This window comes from Lampetra fluviatilis, chromosome 26, assembly GCF_964198595.1.
Source record: "Lampetra fluviatilis chromosome 26, kcLamFluv1.1, whole genome shotgun sequence".
Taxonomy (NCBI): domain Eukaryota; kingdom Metazoa; phylum Chordata; class Hyperoartia; order Petromyzontiformes; family Petromyzontidae; genus Lampetra; species Lampetra fluviatilis.
In genome coordinates this window covers 174,966-196,630 of record NC_136300.1, presented here as the reverse complement: position 1 = coordinate 196,630, position 21,665 = coordinate 174,966, and the positions used below count along the sequence as shown (strand labels likewise).

The following is a 21,665-nucleotide window of genomic DNA, read 5'->3' as shown; positions in this document are numbered from 1 at the left end:
AATGTTGCATAGCATAACACACCATGGTGTGACCCACCATAAAGATAAACAAGAGAGTTGAACTTAGGAATCTGGACGTGAATGTCAGTAAACGTCAAGTATATATTTTTTAATGTATATTAATTGAGCATTAGGATACGATATGTGTTTGTGTGTGCATGTGTAGTGACATTGAATGAGTGAGTCACTGTAGCGCGTGGCGCTGGGAGATTGGTAGACAATGGGATTGGGAATAGCAACCTGTCCTACCAGTTGGACCTCTGGGCGAAGCACGGAGCCTTCTGGGGGATCCAGAGGGGTGCGGGGCCGAGGGCGGAGCCTGGCCACGCTGGGGAGGATAAAAGGCGAGCTCCGACTCACAGTCGGGGCTGCTGCCATCTGGAGTGGAACTCGTCGTGTTGCCGTCGTCGTGTTGCCGTCGTCGTGTTGCCGTCGTCGTGTTGCCGTCGTCGTGTTGCCGTCGTCGTGTTGCCGTCGTCGTGTTGCCGTCGTCGTGTTGCCGTCGTCGTGTTGCCGTCGTCGTGTTGCCGTCGTCGTGTTGCCGTCGTCGTGTTGCCGTCGTCGTGTTGCCGTCGTCGTGTTGCCGTCGTCGTGTTGCCGTCGTCGTGTTGCCGTCGTCGTGTTGCCGTCGTCGTGTTGCCGTCGTCGTGGTCTTCGCCTCTTTAAGCTGTGGGTCTCGACGCATGTTGGCTGTCCTGACTCAGAATGTAGTTATTCCCTATGGCTGTGAAGGCCGGGATTAACAAGAGAGAGTGCTTCGACTAGTGTCTATGAATTAGTCCACTATACATGTATAAATATGCCAATTCTTTATGCACAGCGGCTTTGGATGAGGTTGCGTTTAGACCCTATATAAATCCATATTGTGTTATATGTGCGTGTGGGCACATGCTGTAAACGATTACTTGGTGTTTAAACATCAGCACTGGGAAGACAAAGGCGGCCAGGCGTGATGCTGACCACACTATCTCCCTCGTGCATTGCTCTGACCTTAATAGGTGCTCACTAAAAGCACTTCCCCGAGCAGTCTATGCAGACTCTATGGGCGATGTTCGGGATTCGACCAGGACGTTAACGTATTAACACTAAATGTTTTTGAAGAAGGCTGAAATGTGTCCTTTAAAGTCATGAGACAGGGTTTCCTAGGCAAAGTGTAATTACTATTGGTGATAATGGGGTAACACCTCTCATACTAATACAACTAATAATTAATCCGTACAGCACCGCATGCATCAATGTTAATGCACTATAGGTACACTGCGTTAATTTAGTTTATTAACGTATTGATGTAGTTTCATATGTACCGAGTAAACTGTGCTCGTCATGGATAGACTGAACCTCGCCAAAGGAATGTGGATGAGCGTCACCCCACTTGAGTAGAGAAACGAGTTTTAATTAACACGTCGCAATTCAGCCACGACAAAAACATTTTTGAACATTCTGGAGATTGTAGTGGCCACTCGTGACTGGGACAATTAAATCCATTATAGACAACACATGCATCGAAAAATATTGATTTTCATCGATGTGGTGATAATAATGGATTACTGATTATGAGGATGGATGATTGAGGATGATGTACAGTATTCGTCCATCTATGATGAGCATGTAAAAATCTGCATGAATCCATGCATCTTTACACTACAGTAGAAATGCTAGTTCATAATTGTATCGTTTCCATAGCTGATGATTTTGGCAGCGGTGCCGCACTGTTTCACGCATTGCTGCTACGAACCCAGCCACTTTGGCACGATGAACGGCTCGCATCATTAGAGTGTGATGTCTAAACCGTTCGTGTTTCCCCTCCAACCCACAGTGACCACCGTGGTGAGGTGTGAAGGCCTCTCGCCGCACAGCTTGGCATTAAGGTCTTCAGCGTTGGATTGGAAATGGGCTGCAAATGCGTATGCAATTTAATTCTGACCGTCAAGGGTGGAAATGGGATGAAATCGACAGGGAAAGCTGTATGTGCCGAGAGTAGCGAGGCGAAAACATTTTTTTATACCAGGGGTCAAGTGAGCCCCACAAGATGTAAGTTTCCATTCGAATCTCTCTCAGAATAGTGAAACCGAGTGTCAAAAAGCGGCCCACGGAAGCAGATATCACAGTTACCTCTGAGATCCATTCAATTAACCTGGTCCACACACAGTAGAGGACAACACTTTCCCATTCATTCTACAATATGACTCATGCTTGCCACATGACGTTTAACCCGATATTTAAATTCGTGATTCAACCGAATTAAGCACAGAAGGCTTCTTTTTTTAGTTGTCGGTCCTTCCTTTACTATTATAACAATTTCATGTTGTAACGCGATGCACAGTATTCGCTCACTCACATAGAAAACGACTCCGAGGCGCAATGAACTACAGACAAGGCAGGAACTCAATGAGCTGGTGCCAACTGCCCAAGCTCTGCGATCCTCTATGTATTAAGGTGTTAACGGCCAATTAATTATTCTTTAAATGGAGGAAGAAACCGGAGCACCCGGAGAAAACCAATGCGTGCGAAGGGGAAACATTATCCCGTATTGACGATACAGGTGAAGTACACATTTTCGCTCTACTGCCTTCTGGAAAGCCGAAGTATGACACCTCAACGCCCACTGGAAGGGAGTTTCACAACATTTGTGCGTTCCAGCAACCCGTGCCTCCACATTGACGGATTACATGCCACTTGCGTAGCCACCACCGCCCGGCAGGAACAGACGCATCCTTGGAAAAAGACTTACATCAAGAGGAACACATGGATCAGACAACATCCGCAATATAGAGCCAATAAATTGACTGAAAAGTGGGCTCAGGCAGGGCACGTCGCTATTAGGGATGATGGTCGGTGGTCAAGACAAACAACACAGGGGCAGCCAAAGTAAAGCCAAACACGATCCGTGAAAACTTCCGCTGCTGGGATGCAGTGATGAAATCAGCTCGTGCGTAGTTGTGGGATGCATCGTTACATCGCATGCATGACCATGAGAGATGGTGAAGGATTTGGGAAGCCTTCATCCAGCAGTTGATTGGTCTTTGCTGCTGATGATATATGCATTATATAACATGGTACCAAGCCACGTCCAAGTGTCACATCGGAAAAGAAAAATCAACTCGCTTGAGTGCTTCGCAGCAACGGACCGATGACAACACATGCTCCAATTAGTGCTTACACTTACAAGTAAGAGATATTATTCGTGGTGGAAATCCCTTATTCTGATGTACATGGTCAATCTGTTTATTAATCCACTGTTGGATTTGGGTCTCCACACGGCGCGCAATTCGTTGGGGATTTTTTTTACCACCATTCACTATTCGGATCCGTGCAGGTTAGTGCCCGTGGGGAGCATCGGCGTTGGAACATAGAAGTGCATTTACAACAAATCAATTTGCTGCACTCTTCTCGGCTGTCTACAACGTAGTCCGCAGCCCATAACACAGGTTAGTACTGTCGCAGCCTATAACACTTGTTAGAACTCGCCAGACAGACGCCTATCTGGGATTTAGAGATCTGAACAAAATCGTGCACATTCAGGACGATTTGGTCATATGCTGTATGATTATATATCTAAATAAAAATGTTTAACGGATGATGTTTTTAGAGTATATATATTCTTTCGAACAAAACACGATGACAATGTGATGAATGGACGATAGATAATAATTGGTGATTTATTCAGTAATGTCGTGCTACTAATAACATCCAATGCATTTTCATTATTATCACTGCTCCTCTATTGTCATCGTCTGCCCTTGCAATTTACGGAGCCGTACGGAGTGACATGACATGGGGGGCAGGAGGATGAGCTATATGTAATGAGATATTGAATGATGCGAAAATCGCATTTAATTTGTAGCGGGGCAAACGCACACACTCACACACACACACTTGCTGTAAATCAATAGAGCAGGGAATAGAAAAAAATGCGGCTGTTATCACCTGCCCATGCAAGTGTGCTCCGTGCTCAATTGGAAGGTTGCGAGTTCAAATCCGAGGTCGATTAAAATCAGTACCACTTTGTGGGAGGCCTACAGCGATATATTTTTTAGATGGATTTAATTGTTACTGCCATGGAAATACGGTTATGACAAAATCACCCCGAATGGGCCCAATCTCGAAGCTAAGCACATTTTAGCCTGCAGTGCTTGGATGGACTACACTTGTGCATAACACCGGGTGTATTTAAAGCTGTAGAACAGCGCAGCAATACATTGCTGTACTTTAGTTATTAGCACCAGCATCTATGCTCCCCGCATTCACTAACCCACACTCACCAGCTTATCGTGAATAATGGCCAACAATGGTTTCCTCACGTCTGGCGTGAGGAGGCCCTCGTCCAGCATTGCCATGGACGTGGGTATACGGCAGTTCCACCACCGACAACGGACGTGAGCGAGACACCTTTGACCTCACTGACTACACGCACAAGCATAACATCCCTCTGTGCAGCAGCCCTCACGTCTAAGCGCTAATTGGAGCGTGTGTTGACATCGGCTGCTGCTGGGCGCTAATACGGGCTGCGCTCGCTCTCGAGTTAACGCTTCTTTTTCCCCAAGGGGCATTTCTTGGTGGAATGTACACAGCCACGATATATCCACTGGTGGATGTAGACATCCTTAAGCCGTCGCCATATCTCACTGTCCCGTGATGGAACAGTCCATCGAGCTCTTGCAAATCGGCGTATGTCATCGTTCCACGGTGGGCGTCCTGCCTGACGTGTTCTCTCCTTTGGCTTTCCACTCCGTCGTTTCTCTTACCATAGGCCATCATCCCTCATATGGTGTCCTGCCCAATCCCAATATGTCACCTTTAACCTGCGTATTTTTCCTAATGTATATGTCGCTTTAGTTGTATCTAATGTCTAAATGGCAAACATGATTTTCCCATGTCTGGAAGGCTCAACCAGTCCGAGGGGGGGGGGGGCTCTCCCTCTCTCTGACGTTATCGCCGCTCAAGTAGCCCCGCCCACTGCTCAGGTAGCCCCGCCCACTCTTTATAGAACACTGCCCTGTGCCCGCTTCTTGAGTCGAGCATGCCGCCAAAAGATTTGTAAACCAGGAGAGAAAATTCCAACTTTCACGGTAGCTTCATGGGGCACACCGGCAGAGCCTTTCAGTAACCACAAGAACTGTCCCGGCTAAACCAGGACATTCCGTAACTTCATTATTTGGCGTTGTAAAATTAGCACGCATCTTGTCCGTCTCTAAAAATTACAACAGCACCCGCCACCTCTGGTGACCTCTTCCAAATGGCAATGAATGGCTAAGCACGACCCTATACCCATTCCTGCATTCGGGGAGAAGATTATCCCTCGTTAATAATACAGTAGGGCCCGCACTGCAAAGCATATGGCTCAATGAGATGTGGGTGGGAATGATCGCGTGGCGAGGGAGGTGGTTGGGGGGGTGGAGAATAGCCGGGGGGGGGGGTCGTTGTGATGAGGGCCTTTCACTCCTTACCCCCACCATAATCCCAAAAGTCCCCCCCCCACCCGCTCTCCATCTCCTAGCTGAGAACCCCAGCTTTTGTGCGACACATGCGCAGATGTGCCGCTGATCTCTCAAGTGGGCTCTGCGCTACAGGCACTACAAGCTCAGTGTGCGTGTGTGTCTCTCCACATATATATAAGACGTGCTGAGGTGTGCTAGCAGTTCCAGAGAAGGTCACCATCACTAACTACCACTACACATCCATCAAGTGACTCATCTACCAGGTGTACCCAGCAAAGGCACCTGCAGGTGATCTCCTCTCTCTCTGCGCCACTATTACGGAGGAATGGCGAATTTTGACTTCGGAGACATCAGTGCGCAAAAATTCCTCGAGATTTGGAATCGCTTTGACGCCGACAGTGAGTGTTGATTGGGCTCAAAGCCCATCCATCCATACACGAACATGTGCACGCACCCACATTGTTTTTCGCTTTACCATTCGTGGGAGTAGTGGCGCTGGTGGTGTGAATGTATGTGATGGTTTGGGTGGTACTGGTTGTGAGAACGTAAGTTCCACTTTATTGCGCGGTTATCCGACTTAATGTGCCGATTTTACACTTCAACGTCGCCTACATATTCTCAGAGTTGTTTTACGGCGTTGATGGAGGACAGTTGTCTGAAATGTTGACTCGTATGCGCGTTAAATAGTGACGGACAATTCCGGTTTCGTAATTGGCGAACGCGCGCGCATGTGGCATTGTTAGCCGGGCTTTATACGATATACAAGCGCACAAGCGCTGACCTGTGGAAGCAAAGGGTTGGTGGAACAGGCTGATTTGTGAAATCCCCCCCCCCCCCCCCAAAATCGGCTGAGCTAAGGTGCTCGGGAAGGTGCAGTAGTAGGCTTTGTGCAGACCTTTGAGTGTTATACCCTCGCATGCGTGTGTTTTCTTCGGGTATTCCATTCAACCCTACACGCAAGACACTCGGCGCAAAGAAATTGGCCAAACATCCCCATGCAGGGAGAAAAACTATTTCGAGACTCCGTAATGCCTTTCTGTATAAGTGCTTTACATTTTGATTGTCGCTGTATTATTTGGAATAATACAATGTAGGCTAACGTCAGACATGAAATGGGCATCTCTAAAGGTGTCCAATTATATGTAGCTATATTAATTATTAATTGCCGTTTACAAGTAGAGACACGCGTTGCCATACCTCTCCGTATCCATGGCGGCGGTTGACTGCTCACACCACTCGGTGTGTGTGTGTGTGTGGTAATTGACCATACTTTACCACGCTGATAAATACACTTCATTAATCCAGCAGTCGATTCGCTGGAACGGCGAGTCGATTTTGTCATTGTTGTTATTGTTAATTTTTTGTTAAGTTACCGCAAATTAATATACGCTTATTTGAAAACCGAATATCATAAGCAGGTGACGTGGAATTGTTAAGAAACTTAAAACCATCGCCTATTGTCAATAGGCGATGGTTTTAAGTTACTAAGCGCGAGTCTTTCTTCAATAGGCTATTGAAGAAAGACTCGCGCCTAGTAAATTATTCGAGCATCGTTCAGTCCTTAAAGGGCGGCAAGCAGGAACAATAACGCGTGAAAAAACATTGTGAACACACATTGGCAGAGGCCACTTGTTTGAGTTGAAACAGCGATAACTGCTCTCGAAAGATGCAGCAGTCATTGCATACAACCTGCGCGTTTGCGCCGTAAATCCACGTTTGCATCCCGAATTGCGCAATTGTGGTCACGCCACTGCGTAGTGTTTTATTCATTCGGGGAGTCGGGAGGGGAGCAGTGGCGCAGTGGTTAGCTCACCTCGCTCGGAACCAGGGGCCAATCGAGTTGTGATCCCGGCCACGGCCAAGGGCTAACACGCCAGCGGCGAGTGGTATCTGGACCGAATCTCCAGCCAGTCCCCACCCCACCCATGCGCCGACACTCGCCAACCTTTACTGACCAGCGTGGTGAAGTATGGTCAAGCAACTCCCATTGACCGACACCGCGTGGGGTGAGGCCTTTATTCAGCAGTGGATTGACAAACGGATGAGATGTATTATTATTGTTTAAGTACGACCGCTTGGATAAGCCTTCATCCAGCAGTTGATAGAAAATTACAGATGACTATGATGATTATTACGTGCCATTGACGCCCGCCTCATCAAATGCATCTATTCGTGTGAAATATGTATGTACGATGTTGAATTAAACCCTGGTTTTAAGGTGAAAATCCCTTTATCTTAAGAAAAGCGGTGAACACAATTACTCAGTTCTGACAACTCGACCACTGGTGATGTACAGTGTATACCGAGCGTCCAGGGACGGGCATGTGGCAGGGTAAGCGCCACCACCACCGCCACCATAACACCTGGGCAGGGACATTCCGTAGATTGGCTGACGGGAATTGATCCTTATGGCGGTAGCATGGGGTACCGCATAATACAACATGGCCGAGGTAATTAAATACTTTATTTCTGGGACACTATTTTTTCCAGGGATGTACTTAACTCCGCGACTGGGGTACCAATCAATCCGAAATCGGCGCCACACTCTACGATGTTTAAACGCAGCGAGGACGATTGCGCTGAAACCCTGAACGCGTGTACGCACCGTAGTGGTGCATCGTGTATAGCTCGTCGAGATGAGTCGATTGCCGCATTGCCGATCATTAACAGACTAACAGTGACTGCATCACGGACATTATGCGAGAGCCGGGGTACTATGGTACCCCGGGGTACCGCCATAAGGTTCAATTGTTCAATTTAGACCGACCAAGGTCGGGAAAATGCTCTGCTTACGCTCTGGCGCACCTCCGATCAGCACGGTTGGTTATGCACGGTGCGAAATAAGTTATACATACATACACTACACAGCGAGTCGTGTAGCGAAGTTCATATTAAAGTCAGTGGCATGGGTGGCGTGGTTTTGTTGTGGTTGTGGTTAATTAGCGCCTGTGGCACTTTCGAAATTGACTGCGAGCCTCGGGCATTGTCAGTGAATCCCGAACGATCATAAACATATCCTAATCCGAGCATTTGGGATCGACACTGAATCCTCATAATCATAGGGGTGACTTAGTGTGGCTATATGAGGCCCGATAATTATTATGTAACTCCTAAGAATCAAAAGGGAGCATTGTTTTCGCTCAGGATGCTTCAGATATTAACAATGAATCCTAATAATTCTACAAAATGTATGATACTGCATTGGCAGTAGTGCACAAAGCAAAAATAACACAAACTCAACACATTCGTCAATCACACTATCTTAAAGGAAACACATATATGTAATAGGCGCCTATTAATCAGGCAATGCCCCTTTTTCCATAGCACACAAAGCATTATGTATTTGTCATTTTATGGTACTGTTGTTGACAAATGCGTAATTTTTTTTCTAATGATCTTAGAGTTGCATAAGTGTGGCTCTAGGAGCCTTGGTCATTCACAAACCTAGGGAAACCATGGTCTAAAAAGCGGCCACCTAAGTTCGAGCCCAGGCTAACATCAGTGGCAAGTAATATCTAAGCCCCCCCCACCACGCCTGCCTACATAATCATAGTCTCAAGGGCACTGTTGTTATAAAGTGATGACCACGTATACCATGCACACGTGGAGGAGTGGTGGCGCAGTGTTTGACACACTGCGCTACAAACCGAAGCGTGCACACCATTCAAACCCTGGCCAAATCTGAACTGACTTTGCCCACCGCCATCTCCCACCACAACGTTCACCAACCGGCACAGACCAACATGGTCAAGTATGGTCAAAACGAATGCGGCTCCTTGACCGACACAGTGTGGGGAGCCCCTCATCGAGCAAAGAACTGTACATTATTAACTTAATGCGGAATTACAATCGTAGCTGCTGTGCGTTGTTGTGACCACTCCGCGTCCGCGCATGCCGTTGACCTGACCACAGACTATAGATATTCATGAACACGAAACATTGAGATCGTTTACACAAGTAGACGGCGGCGGGCATAACAGGGTGGCGTTCACATGAAGCCGGATCCCGCGTGTGCCACCCTGCGCAGCTTTACTGACACGTGCCCGTGCACGATCATGTCACCCACGTGTGGGGATCGATTCTCGCGTTCCGATACCGATTTGTCGAAGAATGACGTGAGATTAATAATTGCGATGAAGACGATAACATTTCTCTGTAATTTCAGCTCGGCCGTATATATTACCAGGGCTTAATTTCTCACTCTATGTATTGCAGTATGCTGATCGTGGCCACAGTCACAGTGAGATGTGTACTGGATGTGCTGCGCCACATGCATGTGGGAATTGCTTCTATTAAATATGCAGTATTACACATGCAGCGATTCACATAATCAGAATATTTATTTATACTGGAGGAATTCGATGAGCTATTAAGCTATTTTTTTACAGAAGTCCAGTAGGGGCGGGTAAGAACGTTATAACAACAAACAATACAAAAGCACGATAGTAGTGCGAAGTACAAGAAAGGTAAACAAATCCCCCAAACACATACAGGCAAAGTTCATGGAGGTATTCACTTATTTTTCAGAAGCGACTTGGCCCCAAATGATAGCTCAACAAGGTGGTTTATCATTTGGATATTTATAGCAGCAAAATAATCTCAATGCATGTTTCTAAATGTGGAGGGAAAAACCCGAGGACCCGGAGAAAAAAATCAATGTGTCCACGAGGAGAACATGCAAACTGCAAATATACAGGCGTCAGGGTCGGGATCGAACCCACACCCTCCTGCATACCATGCGAGAAAGATAACGGCACACCACCGTGGCGCACCTTAAACAAATAAAGAAAGTATATACGTTCTAAATTTTGATTTAAAGCTTTCGTGACTGCAGGGATTCATCTTCTTGGTTCCTTCGGACGGCTGCTTGCGTTGTGGCCGAAACGTCGTGAGAATAATTTTATTGTTTTATTTTTATTATTTTATTACTTCCCTTATACGTGACTTTACCGAAAGAACCAAGAAGATATATACGTTCTAATTGCATCAATTCCCAAGTTTGGAAAAGGCAGTAAAATAATAGCAACAACAGTCCCAGACCATACCAAGACAACCCACAGGCCCCCGCTCTCTGCACCTTCCCCTCACCTTCCCATCACAAACAGATATGTGATTGCTATGATTGTGATCACGGTTCGAGTAAAGTTTTTATTCGCTTTGGTCTCGTTTTCACCGTTTTGTTCACTCCATTAACTAGCATGTGACATTAGCATGCACGGCCCACGTCTGGGTGTTTTTTTTTGTACCATGCTTTCACCACGCTGGGGTGAAGGCCAGGACCAGTTCAGATATCACTCGCTCCTGATGTTAGCCATGGCTATGTGCACAATGCGGTGAGGTGCAGTGTGCTTAACATTGTGTCACCACTACTAATCATAAGGTATTAAGATTAACACCACCACTGTGGGGTTTTAAAGCCAAGATTATCTTATCCTCTCGGGAGACAGCTGTTGTTCATCTCATCCTTCCAAAAGAAGTTTCATTTGTTTTTCCACTCAATTACTCTTGCGCCAAGAAACGGAATCGATTGTTCATATGTTAAACTATAAATGTCGCTGTCTTCCCAGACAATGGCTATATCGAAGGCAAGGAGCTTGATGACTTCTTCAGACATCTTGTCAAGACATTCGGAGCAGAGGTATGAGCAAGATAAGGAAACACAATGTGGATTTATATAGCATCTAAATGCGACCGCATTTTAAGATTCTGTACAGAAACAGTGGGCATATGTTTCATATATAAGGAGAGAGGCAATCCGTTATGTGCAGCTGGACAATGAAGATCTTGAGCTTGGACTTGGACAGCATGGATTGCTCAGAGAAGGGAGTTGCAGGTATTTTAAACGAAACTATTTTTTTTATTTAATCAGGTAAGGCCCACTGAGCTATATAGCTTTTCTCAGGAGCAACCTTGCCACAAATGATAGCTCAACGAAGTGGCTCATCATATGGAAATATATATCAGTCAAATACGCGAAACGTATTTTTATTTTAAATGTGGAGGGAAAAACCGGAGGACCTGGAGAAAAATTGACGCGACCATGACATAACATGCAAACTCCAAATATACAGGTGTTAGGGTCAGCATCGAATCTACCACCTCCTGCATGCCAAGCAAGGTAGTTAACATCTCACCACCGGGCAGGAGAGGAGTATAAGCACCATCCCACCGATTGAAGCTTGACTGAGGGCCTCGACAGAAACCTTTGGCTGCTGGAGAGTTGTGTGGAGGGGAGTGGAGTAAAATGCAAGTCGAAAGGTAGACAGGCATGAGTCCACGGTGGATCTTGAAGACTGAGTGTGATCTTGAAACTGATCCGGAATTGGATTGGGAGTCGAGAGAGCAATTGGAAGCAGTCCAGGATGACCGTCACTCAGAACCTGGGTGTCAATATTGCTGTAATTGCATTACATTGCATCTCATTAAAACAATTAATATAGTTAATTATGTCAATAATTTTTTACAATTTCTCCAGGCTTCATCTCATGTCAACTACATGGAACGATTTTTTTTGTGTACTTAACTTTAACTACTTAACTTTTTTACATATTTGCTGTAACAAAGTTACAGAAAATATCTCAGGTCTGCATAAAAAGTACTCTGGTTACCCATGTAAAATATAGGAGCCTTAGTCTACATTTATGAGGCTCAAGTAACCTTCACCAACCTTCATCAACCAATACTAACCAGCGTGGTGAAATATGCTCAAATAGCACTGCATGGCTGACAGTATGGAGAGTATCTCATCCAGCAGTGGAAGGACAAAGGACTGTGATCTACTTTTATGGGGAAAACTATTTAAAGCATGGAAAATCTTGCAGCTGAATGATTAAATCTGTTGCATGATGTTTAATCGTCCACTTGAGTCACATTGATTGACCTGTGCTTTAGCATGTCCCCACTTAAATACCTTAGGAGATCAAACTTTACAGGCTCATATTACACTAAGCGAAACAAAACACAGTCGAGCCAGTAATATTTTATTTGGAAACTTTTCTGATATTGAACCGTGTAAGAAATAATGATTGCTTTTCTTGGAATAGGGAGTTTTTCACAATTTTAGATAGTGCAGAACGGGACAGGATGTTTCACACTAATCAGAGTTCCACAGTGACAATCCGAGCCAGCGTCACAGCCAAATCATTGTCAGTTTAACAACAACAAAAACATAACAGGACGTGTTGACATTTAGGGAGGGATGTCATAAAATTTGATGCTGTTTTGATAAAGTATTAAAATATATTGCTAAAAAGTCGAGTAAGTAAAAACAAATCGGCTGAAAGAAAAAAAGTGGGCTTGGGCAGAATATAAGACAGGCCCTCAATCACCCCTTATCGCACGTCTCCAAGGCGACACCTCCGGTGCCAGCGTAAACCCCGGGCCGAACCCATCTGCAACAGATTCTCCCGTTAATGAGGTGGAGGTTTGCTCGTGCGAACTTACGACATCATCCCCCCCCACGAATAAAAACGCAGCTATCCCGGCTGTAATTATATATAACCTGGGTGCATGCAACATGACAACCCCTAACACAACTCTATTGTGACTAGTGACCGACCCATAACTACAAGAAAATCATAAGCAGTGACCATGAACAATAACAAGAACAAGGGAATGGAGAATTCACTAAAAACGATGCGTCGTGAACGAGTATGTGCAGCAGGCCTGTCTCTGAGTGCGAGTGGTCCGTTGAGGGAGTCTGCAACGCTCCGTCCATGGTCCTTAGGTCCTCTGGCCCTGTAGGCGGTACAGAACATTCCTCCTCATGACCTGTTACTTTAGGCGTGGCGGTCGGCGCACCGGGTGCATTAGACACCGGCGGGCAGGGATGTAGGGATGAATCGACCGGACCGGACGGAACATATGTTTTTATTGCGAAGGATGCACAAACCAGTGCCGCTGGCCCAATCGGATACGCACACACTGTGGCCGCCGAACCTCAATGACCTCGACGGGTCCGTGTCAGGGATGGTACAGTTTCGAGGACGTGCCCACAGGCACCTGGGGGCAATGTAGCCAAGCCTTGTCCCCCACTTGCCACGGTATTCTTGGCCCTTTTTGACCCCTTAGCCGCTCGTTACAGGCCTGTCTGCGGGCCGAGTTGCCCCTAGTGGCTTCGCGGCCCAACCGCAGCTGCTCCAGCGTTTTCAACATGGAGTCAGGCACTGCCGAAACTTTTCGCGGGGGGCTCAATCCCAACTGAACTTGCTCAGGGGGTTCGAGCTCCCTCCCATACATCAAATAAAACAGTGAGAACCCCGTTGAGGCATGGGGAGCGCGAGTCTGTAAGCCGCAAGGACCCCTGGGATGTGCAGATCCCAATCCGACTGTCCCTCAGTCACTTTCTGGCATAGCATAGCGGTGAGGGTTCTATGCAACTGCTCAACCATCCCGTCAGTTTGCGGATAATACGGTGAGGTGCGTATTTTTTGCATGCCCAAGGACTCGCACACCTCCTGGAGCAATTTTGAGGAGAAATTCCTACCCTGACCAACTCCATTAACTGCTGAAAGGTGGCCGGTGCTGAATTCAATCCCATTGGAAGGCAATTGAAGTGATAAAGGCCTTGGGGTGTACGAAAAGCGGTTTTTGGTTTCGACTTGTCGTCGAGGGGCAATTGCCAAAATCCAGACAATAAATTGAGTGTTGAAAAGAATTTCGCCCCCGACAATGCATCGAGCGAGTCGTCCATATGAGGCAGGGGGTATGCATCTGCCATAGATATCTTATTTCATTTGCGAAAATCAACGCAAAATCTAAAATTTCCATCACGCTGCTTTACTAGGACAATGGGCGTTCCCCACGGGCTGTTCGACAGAGCAATAATATCTGCTGCCAGCATCTCGTCAACAGCCAGACACACCTGTTTCTTCTCAGCGGGGCTGAGTCAATGTGAATTAATTCGAATTGGGGATGCATCACCCGTGTTAATGTGATGATGGAGGAGAGAATTGCGCCCAATATAAAATTTGCCAGTGCTAAAAACATCTGAAAAATCGTTCAAAAGCCGGTGTAGCTGAGCTCGCTGCACTACTGTAAGTGCAGGGTTCTCAGAGCACAGGGATTCCAACCACGCGGAATTCAGCTCATCAGCTTCACCAACGTTTCCTGCAACCAATTGAGCTGGCCCCGCATCATCAAGACAACGGGCTGCTGAAGCGTGTGCAAGGACCATGCCCGCTTTAATCACAACCGGCGCGTGTCCCGCATTTAACACTTGCAGAAACGGCGTCTGCACGGTGGACACAACCGTCATAACCCCCACTAACAAAGGGGACCACGAGACAACATTAGACGGGGTTATTAGGATCCCCTCCTCCGGTCCGGGTGAAGGCAACTCTCTGCGCAACCGCAGCGGCATGAGCATTTGAACCCACAGGTACTTTAACGGTTTGGCTAGCCATCGCGTGAACGACGGTGTTCTGCAACGGCCATCGACCGGGGGATTGTAGGAACTGCAACCGCTGCCCTGATGGTAATTCAATGCATCCCTGGTCGATTAGGATTTTCAAGGGCATCCTCCTCAGAAAATCGGTGCCCAACAAACAGAGCAAGGCCAACGTATGTGACACCAAAATTGTACCCTCCAAAAGGATCTCCCCAATTTGAACAGTGGCCGATATTTGCCCCAGAATACCCATGCTCCCCCCGTTAGCCGCAACACAAGCCTTCTACACAGGGGCAAGAGGATCGGATGACAAAGGCAACGTGTGGAACACAGCCTCAGAAACCATAGTCGCAACGGCCCCCGTGTCAACCAACAACCAAACTCGAATCCCCTGAATCAGCCCCTCAATTGTTGAAGAACCTGCCGCGGCGCACACAACACGATGAGCCAACGTGTCCCACTGATTGGCGCCGCGTGGCCACACATGAACAAACGTGCACCCCGTGTACAATTCGCGACGGGATGAGATGTTACAGACTGAGGCCGCACGCGACCTATGGGACAAGGATGGCCGTGTGTCTGACTCGCCTGTACGTCGCGGGAAGAGGAGTCGGAGCCGTAGGATGGATGTGGCAGGAACCCTCTGGTCCTGCAGCGGCAGTCGATGGCGATGTGTCCCGCACAGCCGCATTTGTAGCAGGTACGGTAGGGGCACCCGGCTGGTTGGCGCAGCCTGGGGCGCCATTCCCGCACTTGCGGGCGCTGTGCAGCACCCCTCTCCTCCAACCCACGGTCAAAGGAGGCACCCCCGAGTGCGTCCGCATCTGGCCCCGATGCGCTGACCGCCACCGCCGGATAGTCGTTGAGGTCGAGGTGTGTCTGGATGCCGCGGGCCACTTGCAGGGAGGTAAGGTTGTCATACTCCGTCACCACGAGGGTGACCCCCAACTCCCGAGCCACGGAGAGAAGTCGCTCCAAGGTGAAAGAGTCCAGCACTTGGCTGTCCATTTTCAGAAAAGCCGCGTGCCCCCAGAGTGAGGAAAGCTCTACAAAACGCCAACGGCATCTCGTTCTCACCCCTTCGTCGCAGGCGGAATCTTCCATGCACATTAGACGGGGGGTCGTAGATAGCGGACATCTCAGTGTAGGCGCATGTGAGGGTCGCTCTATCCGCCTCAGGGATGGTGAAGAAGGCGGCAAGCGAGTCGTCGTCGAGGGCCGTGGGAAGAGCTCGGAGCGCTTTGCTGGGCGCCCATCCCACCGAGATGTAGGCAGCCTCGAACCGACGATGAAAGGCCGTCCAATCGCCCTCCAGCTATGAACTAGCATACCGGCTGCAGTCGTCGAAGCCTGGAGGCGTCCTCCAGCTTGAGGCGGAAGCTGCTGCTGCGGTGCGGGCCGATCGCGTAAAATGAAGGACGCGCAGAGCCTAGTTGTAGCCTCTGAAATGGCGATGCCTCGGACCCGACAGTGGCGGGAAGCGCGCCCTGGAAGACCGGTGGTCGACATGGCCATCATCTGCTCAAACAGGTGACATACCTCTGATAATGTATGCACTGTCCTTGAAGTTGATTGGTCCACACCCGAGACAGCTTTCCTTAGAGCCTAGTCTCACATGGGTTGGACCAGATGAAGCCAAATGGCGCACAACTCAAAGACAATGCACCATTAGAGTATGAGAGCTCGGGGTAAGCATTTACACCATTGGTACCTCATTTGCCAGTACTTCAAGGACAGTACATACATTATCAGAGTTATGTTTTTTGTTTGCATTATGACTGCAGGTATTGTAGTCTATGCAAACATGACTCCTCGTAAAAAAGGTTTCAGTTTTGTTGCCAGATAAAAGGGTAAACAACCAATTATCATGTTTTTTACTGGCAAATGAGGTACCAATGGTGTAAATGCTTACCCCGAGCTCTCATACTCTAATGGTGCATTGTCTTTGAGTTGTGCGCCTTTTGGCTTCATCTGGTCCAACCCATGTGAGACTAGGCTCTAAGGAAAGCTGTCTCGGGTGTGGACCAATCAACTTCAAGGACAGTGCATACATTATCAGAGTTATGTTTTTTGTTTGCATTATGACTGCAGGTATTGTGGTCTATGCAAACATGACTCCTCGTAAAAAAAGGTGTCAGTTTTGTTGCCAGATAAAAGGGTAAACAACCAATTATCATATTTTTTACTGGCAAATGAGGTACCAATGGTGTAAATGCTTACCCCGAGCTCTCATACTCTAATGGTGCATTGTCTTTGAGTTGTGCGCCTTTTGGCTTCATCTGGTCCAACCCATGTGAGACTAGGTTCTAAGGAAAGCTGTCTCGGGTGTGGACCAATCAACTTCAAGGACAGTGCATACATTATCAGAGTTATGTTTTTTGTTTGCATTATGACTGCAGGTATTGTGGTCTATGCAAACATACTCCTCGTAAAAAAGGTGTCAGTTTTGTTGCCAGATAAAAGGATAAACAACCAATTATCATATTTTTTACTGGCAAATGAGGTACCAATGGTGTAAATGCTTCTCCCATCAACTTTACACCTCGCTGACCTGCCTGCGGCAGCTCTTCCTCTTAGCAGCTCCGCACACACAGCTCCGCACACAGACGGCAGCCCACGCAGGGCTTGCACACAGCTGCGGTCACACAGAGGCTTGCACCCAGCTTCGCTCACACAGAGGCTTCGCTCACACAGAGGATTCGCTCACACAGAGCTTGCACACAGCTGCTCTCCCTCAGACCCACTCACTCATCCGATTCGGGCAGGTGGCTCAACCATCACCCGCCCGGCGACTCATGAGGGTTGAGGCCCGTCCCTGGCTTGAGCAGCAGTGGCGAGATGTCTTCACCTTGGTCCCAGCAACCCGAACTCCCGCTCTTCTCTCACGCACCCCCTTATATCCTTCTCCCAATTATCCAGCTCCTCCCTTGTGTCTCTTTAGGGCCAGACAGGTTGGCGCCTGTCAGGCCATCATTCACCCCTTATCATACGTCTCCAAGGCGACACCTCCGGTGCCAGTGTACAACCCCCGGCCTACCCCGTCTGCAACAGATTCTCCCGTTAATGAGGGGGAGGTTTGCTCGTGCGACCTTACGTTGCACACGTGCACCTGCCTGCCATCGGTTGCCCTCGGCCAGCAGTGCGCACCGCGTATTTTACCACACCACACATATAATGAGGTAAATGGAGTCACTATGGCGGTTAGCGCCAGCTACTGTCACAAGAGTGGAACTGTGCATCTTGAGACTCTCTCTGGCACCAGAGTGGGTATGCCATGGGAGCGGGCCCTAGGGGGCATGTTTCTGGTGACGGTCAGAGTGAGGGCAAGTAATAACGTGACAGTCTGGATGAACGCAAGAGGGCACGTGACCGGGACAGGGTAGTGAGGGTGCCCAAAGGGTGGCTTGAGGGATACGTGGTGCTCGGCGGAGCGAGGCCACACTCGGGAGCATCAAAGGGAGGTCCCGAGAACAATCGTGGCTGTCTTCTGGAATCAACCCGCCGCGCTACGTCTCTTCGGTCTTCGGTCATTACACGCGGCTTCGAGTGTCAGGCAGTGCATTACTGACTGACCCAGTTATGTAGTTACCTCGTTGTGGTCTGAGTTACTCGTGGTAGTCACCACCTATGTCGTTATCCCGTACGTTTATGCAGTTACCCTGTCGGGGTGTTAGAATAAACGTGTTGCCTCCCAGTGTGTGCCTCCGTAAAACCCATTACACAAATACAATACCCGGTAACAAAAGTTACATTTCTAGTGATGGCTGACATTAGTGGCAAGTGATATTTAAACCAATTCTGGACCATCGCCTCCTTTACCAACCAGCACTGACCAGCATGATCAAGCAATGGTCAAACAATCTACATGACTGATACAGCATAGGGCGGCCTTCACCCAGCCAGCAGTGGATTGAACGGGAACTGTTGCACGTTGTTAATGGTATAGCACGAGAGGCACAGTCACTAAAATCCTCAGCCCAAGAGGGCAAACTGTATCATGTGCAATGCACATTGAGTGAACAGTTAAAAGTCAAGTTAAAAAGTTTTACTTCGCCAGCATGTATTATCTACATCAGTGTTTTTCACTAATTTTCAGAGGGGGCCACTTTAGCCAATAAGACATCATCAGTTTGAGGTCCGCCACACATCTTAAACCATTGGGTTTGACAGCATGATGGGGTGTTTTCACATTTGTGTATTGTCGTGGAATGCACTAAAGGCCACCAGCGGCTGCCAGTGGTCCGCGGGCCTTGCAGTGAAGAACACTGGTCCACATTAACCAGAGCTATGTGCAGAGTTTTCTGAGGATCCCGTATTACTCCAGATTTACAACTGTACTGGAGCAGGTGGCTTCACTTGGTCCTCATTTTCAAACTCCACGGGGCATATTTTCCCAAAGCAGGCAGAGTGCACGCTCTCTCATGTGAGATCAGCCTCGATTGAGTGGCACTCTCTTCAATTGCGGACAGACTGTGACCACCTGTATACTATACGACATGAATAGGTGACTTCAGCCAAAATCACACAGGTGCTTCATCACAATCGATAAATACAGACGAGAAGAAAACCTAACCTTAGGAACCCTGCCTTTAAGAGGTTGTGGTCAGATATTGATTCACCTAGCGGCACTTGGGACGCATACTGTGGGCTTTGCCATAGTGAGCTTTAGAGGCTCCTAACAACAACCACAATGACCTTTGGTAACACCGCCCCTATCACTCAAATACCAGGTATGCCATTTTCCCAAAATAATTTTCCAATTTTGCTGTTATCAGCGCTTTGCTGTGAGAAGGGTAGTGATGGGGCCTAGCGGTACCATGTGTACTGCTTGTTGCAGAGGTGAAATTTAGACAAATTCAGTGGAAAATCTAATTTTATATGATGAGAAAATGTTTTTGTGTGCATTCATTCATGACTGGGCAGAGACCGTCAACTCACTATCCCAACACAGTTTAATAATGGGTGGCTGAAACCCAGCCTTGAACTCAGGATCTCAGAGATGCCAACTCCGTGCTCTGACCCTTGAACGACTTGGCCACCTCTGCCACACATACGCTTACAGGCCAGGGATCAGTTGCATAAAACAATTGAGGTACAACATTCCCTTAGCTGCTATTTACATTAAATCAGTGTTCATTAAGGGGCAATGACAGCAGCTTGGTACGGAGCAGAAATGAGTACCACATCATGTTTAATACGAGTGAATGAATTGTCACCCCAGTCATTTCAAATAGCTATCACATAATTCACAGTTTTTGGCCACACAAATACATTTGTTGCCTCAGGTGGTACCGACATGTAAAATATCTCATCTGGGCTAATGGACTTAATTTAAGACTGCATGTCGTGTGCAGTAGTTGGGTAACGTCGTAATGTGTTGTTTTATTTTGATTTATTATTTTCTTTTTAGACGTGACTTAACCGAAAAGAACCAAAGAATAATTCCTGCAGTCACGAAAGCTCCCAAATTAAGATTGAACCACTTCTACGGGGAAGTTTTAAACTTATCCTTTTTTCTTTCTGGCTATTTGTTCTCTCTGCCTGTGTCCTCTCCTTGAAATTTCACACTTAAAATTCTAACTTAGCAAATTTTGAAACACGTAATAAACCAGGCTATGCGTTAATTGTGTGTTAACCGACTTTCTGTGTTGTATTACATCACATTTCGATAATTTACTAGGTTATTTAATTTTCGTGTGCTTGTCTCCTAATTTTCAGGCTTGCCTCCCGTGCCGTGTTTGTCCTAATTTTCAGGTTTGCCTCCCGTGCCGCGTCTATCATCTCACTTACAATAGGAGTACGTTGGCGTGCACCCATTGATCTCCCCGCCCTCTCCCTCCCCCCGTCCCCTCCCCCTCCTCTCTATATTTAAGGGACCGTCACAGAAACGACCATCTCTTTGTGCCGATTTGTGTCCTCTCTCTGTGTGCCGTTGTGATGTCTGTCTGCTTGTATGTCTGTCTATAGTTTTCTAGTTAGATTTTTGTTGCTCACACAGCCGATTTGTGTCCTCTCTCTGTGTGCCGTTGTGATGTCTGTCTGCTTGTATGTCTGTCTATAGTTTTCTAGTTAGATATTTGTTGCTCACACTTAAAATTCTAACTTAGCAAATTTTGAAACACGTAGTCAACCAGGCCATGCGTTAATTGTGTGTTAACCGACTCTCTGTGTTGTATTACATCACATTTCAATATTTTACTAGGTTATTTAATTTTCGTGTGCCTGTATACTCCTCTCTATGTGTGCCGTTGTGATGTCTGTCTGCTTGTATGTCGGTCTATAGTTTTCTAGTTAGATTTTTGTTGCTATTTCTTTTATGCCTGATGATGATTGCTTGTGTTGCAATCGAAACGTCGTAATGTGTTGTTTTATTTTGATTTATTATTTTATTTTTAGACGTGACTTAACCGAAAAGAACCAAAGAATATTTCTTCCATGCATTATGTGGACACTGCTGTGTGTAATTATGGTTATTCCTGCTGTGTTCCGTGCCGCTCTTTGCCTTCCTAGAGCAACCCAACTGATGCTCAGGTCCGGAGCCTGCGGAATCGCTTCATGTCAATCTATGATGCCACAGCTGACGGGAAGCTGGAGATCGAGGAGGTGAGCGCGTCGCTTATATAAAAATAAAGAGTTACCAGAGCCCATAAGACTTGCACTGTGTATGCACACAGCAAAGAGCATTGAACTGCAGGTGAAAGCATCAAATAAAACAGCAGCATAACTATGAAAAGATATAACATTTATTTTTTCTTTCTTTCATATATTAAAACATTTCTTCCACCCCCCCCCCCAATTTATTTACATTGTGCTATCGACATCAGGCATGAGATGAAAAA

General features: G+C 47.2%; 1 protein-coding gene across 1 annotated transcript in view; it reads left to right on the top strand.

Moving 5' to 3' along the window:
• The window catches only part of LOC144942128 (uncharacterized), a 62,371-nt gene that overhangs the window by 16,256 nt on the left and 24,450 nt on the right, over window positions 1-21,665 (top strand). Inside the window, exons 11-13 of the mRNA XM_078868888.1 lie at window positions 11,006-11,076; window positions 20,581-20,623; window positions 21,337-21,429. Coding sequence (XP_078725014.1) covers window positions 11,006-11,076; window positions 20,581-20,623; window positions 21,337-21,429 — 207 coding nt within the window. The remainder of the gene's footprint in view (window positions 1-11,005; window positions 11,077-20,580; window positions 20,624-21,336; window positions 21,430-21,665) is intronic.